The sequence below is a fragment of the Egretta garzetta genome, unplaced genomic scaffold, assembly GCF_000687185.1.
Source record: "Egretta garzetta isolate BGI_Z169 unplaced genomic scaffold, ASM68718v1 scaffold19, whole genome shotgun sequence".
In the NCBI taxonomy this organism is placed as follows: Eukaryota; Metazoa; Chordata; class Aves; order Pelecaniformes; family Ardeidae; genus Egretta; species Egretta garzetta.
The window spans coordinates 132,304-139,462 of record NW_009260768.1 but is presented as its reverse complement, the minus strand read 5'-3'; the positions used below and the strand labels follow the sequence as shown (position 1 = coordinate 139,462).

The following is a 7,159-nucleotide window of genomic DNA, read 5'->3' as shown; positions in this document are numbered from 1 at the left end:
TAGCGGTGCCTGGGTTTGGCGAGGAGACCCATGCAGGACAAAAACTGCTCCTGCGCATCCGTGGTCCCCGGGTGACCTGGAGCCAGTCTGAAGAGACCCCCCCCCCCCTGTGCCTTACGGGGTGACCCCCCTCTAGCCTCCCGGCAGCCCTTCGGGCTGCAGCCTCCTCCTGCCCTGCGGGGTGGCGGTGACCCCAAAGGCTGCAGGGGAGCTGGTGGCAGTGAGGGTGTCCCCACCCCCTGTTGCATTGTGGGGTAGCCCTGGAGCAGCCATTTTGGGGAACGGGCAGGCTCCCCAGGAGTGACAGTCACCCCGAGTGCCAGCGGCTGCTGGGTGGGTTTAGGACACCGCAGGGTGCGAGGGTGGGCTGTATTGTTGACCGACCCTGCAGCGGGGTGTCACTGGCCACCCTGGGCCAGGCAGGAGGGTGCGGTGGGGAGGGCAGGTGCTCCTGGGGAGTTCCTGCGGCTCCTCCAGCCCGCGCTGGGTCCTGCCGTGGATCTTTCGTGAACTGCATCCATCCACCCCCATGCACCAAAATACAGATAACAGCTCCTGGGTGCTGGGTTTTGCTGATGGGAACAGCTCGCCCAAGTGCCGAGCAGAGAGTTTCTGCTCCTGGGCTTAAAGGGCAGCAGCAGAAATGAGCCCGGTGGGGTGAGCAAGGCAGAAACTTCAGCCCAACTCCTGCATTTTGTCCCTGGGCAGCACAGAGACCGGCTAAGCCGTGCCTTTGTGGGGCTACAGCTGCTAGGCTGTGCCTTAGTGGGGCTACAGCTGCTAGGCTGTGCCTCTCAGCAAAATTCACCTTAAACTGATGCCTGGTTCTTTCCTCCCTTCTTTTTCAGATCAAAAAATGACTGTCAAAGCTGTAAAAATGCCGTGCAGCGCTCCAAATGTTTATACTAAAGTGCCTGACGGAGGATGGGGTTGGACAATTGCTTTTGCTTTCTTCTTTGTGGAAGCTCTAACGTACGGCATTATAAAATCATTTGGCGTCTTCTTTAATGACCTGATGGAGAGCTTTGATGAAACCAACAGCAGGATATCCTGGATAATATCCATCTGTGTGTTTGTACAGACCTTCACAGGTAAGAGGAACAGGCGGTGGGTGTGAGTGCAAGGGGCAGTTGTACTGCTGACTCAGCACCTGGGGACCTGGGACCCAGGTCTTTCGTGTCTCTAATGGCTCCGTTATAAAGAACAGCCATAAAGCCCCGAGGCTGCATGCTCCTAAAATACCAAGAAATGTCTGTCTCGGCCTGGCAGCCCCTTTGAGCCCCATCTCATGTCCTTCTGCATGGTACAGGGACATGGTCCGTGTCACTGATCCTGGCCTGGATGTTTAGCTCTCATCAGCAGGGGGTGAAAACGAAGAATTTTGAAACCTAACTCTGTAGTGAAAAGGATTAGAAGTAACTTGAGCCCCACTGAAATCCACTGGTGTCTCTGGACGTTGCTGCGGGTTTGTCCCAGGCTGCCATGTGCCCCTCTTAGTCTCTTCTGGTGATTTTTATTTAGCACATCCTAAAGGCTGTGAGCTTTGCAGTGCTCCAGGGATGGCCCTGGGACGATGCTCTGGTATGTTGAGGCCAGCTGGCAGGGGGGGGTGGCATGTCACGGGGAGCAGGGTATGAGAAGAGCCTCTGAAGGAGATGGTAGCTGGTGAAGTTGTTGAGTTGGGTGTTGACCATGGCTCTCCTCCTTTCCCACCCATCCAGCTCCTCTGTCAACGGTCCTCAGCAATCGCTTCGGTCACCGCTTCGTGGTGATGGCTGGAGGGGTGCTGATCAGCACCGGCATGGTCACCGCCTCCTTTGCCCGCACGGTGGTGGACATGTATGTCACCATCGGCGTCATCTCTGGTGAGTCGTCCTATTCCCATACCCGCCAAACGCTTTGCTCGCTCCTGTGGCTTCCTGCAAGTGCGGCTCTGGCCATGGGGGCTTTTACTCTCCACAATACCAAGGGTGCTTGAGAAACGCTGCTGCCCCTTCTGAGCTGACCTTCCCTCCCGGTAGAGGTGATGACCTGGGCTGAAGGCTTGGCCTCCTGCCCCGTGTCACCCTGGGGACCACCCTGGGACTTGGTCCTGCAGACCACTGTGCTAGTGCAGCTGTACAGATCGCTTCTGATTGACTGGGATCGCTGGGGACACGAAAGCTGTTCATGGGGGTCAAGTCCTCTGACCTCTCCCTCTATCTCTTGGTTTTTTTCCTGATACTTTTCCCCCTCTCCCATCTGGCCTGGGTGTTCTGCTCACACCCGTGGCCGGGAGCTTGCCTCGCTTAGGGGAACAATTGCCACAGGCTCAAACTCTTAAAGCAGGTGAGGTCCTCAAAGTGGACCCTGCTGGTTGTTGGGGAACAGAAGGCATTATCTAGCAGGTTTGGGTGGTTGGGTCTCTTGGTTTGTGTTTTCTTTCTCTCTTTTTTTTTTTTTTTTTCTTTCCCCTCTCCAATTTTAAAAAATAACATTCTGGTTTCCCCAATGGTTTTCTTCCAGGGTGACTTGCTGAGTTGGCCGAAATGATACTGTAATCTCACCACCGGGAAAGCTGACTTAACGTGTTCTCACATCGGTGTTTCCCCCTCCCTTACTTGTTGTTATGGCAATTTTTGGCATTTATTCACAGGCCTTGGATACTGCCTCTCTTTCCTCCCGACTGTCACCATTTTATCACAGTATTTTGACAAAAGACGTTCGCTGGTCACAGCAGTGGCATCTACAGGGGAATGTTTTGCTGTCTTCTCCTTTGCACCAGGTAGGGTGCCCGAAATGAGTTTGTACGTGCATGCCTAAAGCCCAACGCTGCTCCAATCCTTTTCGCAAGCAAACGGGAGCCAAAGGCCATCAATACCCGGGTGCTTGTGGACCATCCCATGACCTGCTAAAGCCCACAGGTGGTTGTCCACGTACCCGTGGCACTCGTGCCCTGCAGGCAGGGTCACAAGTAATCCTCGGGACTGATGTAACGATGCCTGAGCTCTCCCCAGCATCGCCTGCCAGCGCAGGACATGCCTTGCTGATACGCAGCCCGCCAGGCTCCCTATATAGATCTAGCGGGCTAAAAATAAGACCAAGAAACTTCAGCTATTTAAACCACACGCAGTACACATAACTGCTCCTAAAGGTTAGTGGGCTCGTGCTTAGCACGGGCTGCTGAACTGCTCCAGCCTTTTGGGGACCTGTCCCCAGGCAGTGGGTCCCTGGCACTGCCTGTCCTCTGCTGTTCGTGTCGTCTGCTGCTGTGCGTGCTTGCTTTCAGCTAACAGCCATTGCAAAGGAGCTTTGGTTGCAAACGAAGGCTTGTAATTAAGCAGTGACACGCACCTTTGGGTAGAGCTGCGAGACTTCCTCCAGTAGCTGGTTTCAGGGTGGGGTCAGCTCAGAGAGGAAACTCGGATGTTGAGTTTGCTCGTGTTCACTTAAAAATAACGCCACCTTCGTCCTCGTGCATCCCTGGCTCGCTGGGACCTCACAGGTGGCTACCTAGAGGGTAGCTTCTGCTAGCCAATGTTAAGTGCAACTTCTGGCTCTTGTCTGCTGCAGCTGATGGGGAGGAATGTGGGTGCAGACCCCCGGGTGGCCCTGGGCAGGAGGGACCCCTGCTCAGCTCCCACAAGAGCTGCGGTGCTCGGGGCCCTCGGGTGACGGAGCCTCAGTTACTTCCCGAGCTGTGAATTCAGATAGTGCCTTGGTGTAACCACAGGCTCTTTTAGTTACACGTTCTTCTTCTGCCCTCTTCCCTCAGCAATTACTGCTTTGAAGGAGCAGATTGGCTGGAGGTACAGCCTCCTTTCTGTCGGGGTGCTGCAGCTAAGCATCGTCGTCTGCGGATCACTGCTGCGACCCATTATCATCAAAGAGCAAGAAGAAGTGAAAGCGCAGCCTCCAGAAGAGCCCACGGAGACAAAGTACATGCTTGAAAACGAGCAAACACGCACCTCAATCGAGTCCATAGACTCAGGAGTAGAAATAACTACCTCACCCAGCAATGTGCCTGGAAACACCAAAGCAGAGCCGAAAAGCGAAGAACCAAAGGAACACGTACAGATCCTTGTTGAAAATAACAGCACCCTTCCAGAACCAAAAACCAAACTACTGGACTTTTCTGTGATGAGAGACTATAGCTTTATCTGTTATGCATTCTTTGGCCTGTTCGCTACCCTGGGCTTCTTCGCTCCCTCCCTCTACATCATCCCCCTGAGCCTCAGCCTCGGCATCGGCAAAGACCACTCTGCGTACATACTGTCCGCCATGGCAATCGCAGAGGTCTTTGGAAGAATTTCAGCTGGCTGGGTTCTCAACAAAAAGCCTATCCGCAAGATCTACATCGAACTCATCTGCGTTGTTCTGCTGTCCGTAGCGTTGTTTGCCTTCCCTTTCGCCTCTGAATTCTGGGGCTTGATGACATGTAGCATATTTTTTGGGTTCATGCTTGGAACGGTAGCGGGCACGCATATTCCCCTCCTGGCAGAAGACGACGTGGTTGGCATCGCAAAGATGTCTTCGGCGGCTGGAGTCTACGTCTTCATTCAAAGCTTAGCTGGGTTGGCCGGACCACCCCTTGCAGGTAACTCTAAAACTTTCCTCTTAATTCTTTTTTTTATTTTTTTTTTGGTACATTTGACAGCTGTTGGTGCTGATCTCTGGTCTAGAAAGTGTTCTGGCAGTGCTAATGATAACACTATCCTGAAAGCCCTGCAACTAGAACTAGGAGGCTCTTGGAGCCAGAAGACTGCTGCAATGCAGCTCTGCAGAGTCCCACCGATGAGGCAGTCTCTGCTGAGGAACCTCGGAGTGAAGGAAAATACTGCAGTGCTACCCTGATCCTGTTAGAAACCTAAACCTGGCATCACTTCAGGCTCTAGCGAACGGTAGAAACAAATCGCTCTCGCCGTGCGTGTGTTCCTACCATACGCGGCAGAAAGGTGAAGACTCTCCCGTAATAAACAGATGCCTGATGCATCTCTGGGCTTAGCGTTCCTGCGGCGCCCGAAGGGTTCAGACTTGCCTGAAGACGACACTCTGTACCCCTGAACACGATGTTTTTTTACTACTTTAAGGTAGCATCTATTTGCCGTTGAGCAGCTTTCGATTGCAAATAGAATGATGCAGTGGTACCCAGATTAAAAATCCTATAGGAGGGATGGATGGGCAAGGGAGAGGGAGAGTCGGTTGTGGCTAACTGCTGTAAATGTGTTTTCCGTAGGTGTCTTAGTGGATACGACACAGAACTACAGCTCAGCCTTTTACTCCTGTGCTGCTGGCATGGTCCTGGGTGCTGTGTTTCTGTCCCTGGTGAGACCGTGCAAGGCTGGGCTGTGCCAGCGCCAGCAGCCGCGTGCGGAGGAGGGCGCAGCGGAGGTCGTACCAGACTTACCCGATGACTTTATTGAAATGGATATTGGAAAAGCAGAAAATTCAGGAAAAGGCTGTGACGGCGCGGCATAAAAAAAAAACAAAAAAACAACAAAACCAAACCTGTTCCTTCTCCATCTAATGTACTCGGCGTAAGACTGGGGGAAAACATCAGCTCTGCTCCACGTTTTAAAAATACATTCTAAAGGGAATGTGAAATTTTAAATGTGAACAGTTGCTACCAACAACTTTTTTTTTATTATTAGGAAGAACTTTTTTAACCAACAACGGAAAGCTCCATAGAAAATACAGATAGCCACATAACTCCTGTCCAGCATGAAGATGTGATGCACACTCCCGCTTTCCTGATAACAAGCATAGGTAAAGGTTTGACTGATCCCAGAAAACCTGAGAACAGCAACAGCAGAAGCAGCTCAGCCTCTGACTGCCCTCACCCGTGCCCTACTGCAAATTCCACGCAGATGAGAAACTGATGATCTGAACTGGAGACGAGCATTTTGTACACCACCAGTAGCCAACCGAGTCTTCTTCTGGAAGAATATGGACTCATGTTTTAGATTTGAGGAGGAGGCTAGGCTAGATAGCTGACTTAAACCATTGCTAGTGTTCTTCTAATTAACTTGAACGTCACAAATGCTGGGAAATTGGAGGCTCCGTACGTCTTTATGGCCAGTTATTACTGCACATAATTTCACAAGATCATTTTTCTTCTCCCAATGGGTATCCTTAGAACTGTTTTCTGTTGATAATCAGATCTGATGTACTGTTTCTAATTTAACTTGTATTTATTAATTTATTCTAAGATTGTTAAAGGGGAGGTTAGCTTAAATAACGGGAGAAGAAAAATCATCTTTTGCATAACGGAAAGCTCTCTTTACATCAATCTCTTCAATACCTATCTTGTATTGCTAGCTTGTGAAATTGTTGGGAAACTTACTCTTACAGCTTAGAGTGTAGCTGTTTTTAATAGGTAGGTCTTGGGTAACCCAGTTTTTTTAAAAAGGAAGAAAAAAAAAAAATTAATAAACTACAGATCCAGCATCTCTTTCCATAAGGCCTCAGCTGGTGCCAATGGACCCAGCCCACCCCGCAGGGAGGATTTGGCCCAGCACATCTTAATGTACCCGAAACCTTCGCTTACAGGTGCACAAGGAAACCTCTGCCACATCAGCGACCGAATGTGGCTGTGCCCACTGACGGCGTGAAGGGAGTAAGAGACAACGTATTAGCTGTTCATGTAGTCTTAACGGGCGAGATTCCTACTCACGGTGACACAAGCTTGCTTATCCCACCTTTATGCATCTTAACGCCTCTAGGCAACTCAGGGGGACAAATAAAACAAGTCTGGTTTGGTTTTGGGGGGGGAAAAAAAAAAACAAACCAACCCCAAACCAACATTTCTGTGTGTTTAAGTGGAAGTGGCATCATGCATTAACTGCTACACTGACCTGTCTGTATTTTACCAGCCATAGAAATGTGGGACAATCTGTTTAAAGGAAAAAAAACAAAACAAAAACAACCCCACCACCTTTTTTAGGAAGGTGCTTGATTTGTTTTTATCTGTCTTAGATGTCAAAAAAAACAAACAAAAAAAAACCAAAAAAAAAAAAACCAGGCACTCTTACAACCAAGTGGCTAGAGCAATTCATCCTCACTGCCCGAGACCCCGGTCTCGTCTCCTTCCTCTGCCTCAGCACTTTATCACGGCCAGCAGAACCTCGCTGTGTTGCACCCAGGACTGGAAGACCCCTTACAGAGAACTAGAGTTTTGTGA

General features: G+C 50.6%; 1 protein-coding gene across 1 annotated transcript in view; it reads left to right on the top strand.

Moving 5' to 3' along the window:
• Nucleotides 1–6,582, top strand: part of SLC16A6 (solute carrier family 16 member 6) — a 7,028-nt gene extending 446 nt beyond the window's left edge. The window contains exons 2-6 of the mRNA XM_009646148.2: nt 849–1,091; nt 1,722–1,865; nt 2,636–2,764; nt 3,755–4,576; nt 5,216–6,582. Coding sequence (XP_009644443.1) covers nt 857–1,091; nt 1,722–1,865; nt 2,636–2,764; nt 3,755–4,576; nt 5,216–5,457 — 1,572 coding nt within the window. The 5' untranslated portion in view covers nt 849–856 and the 3' untranslated portion in view covers nt 5,458–6,582. The remainder of the gene's footprint in view (nt 1–848; nt 1,092–1,721; nt 1,866–2,635; nt 2,765–3,754; nt 4,577–5,215) is intronic.
• The last annotated feature ends 577 nt before the right edge of the window (nt 6,583–7,159 follow it).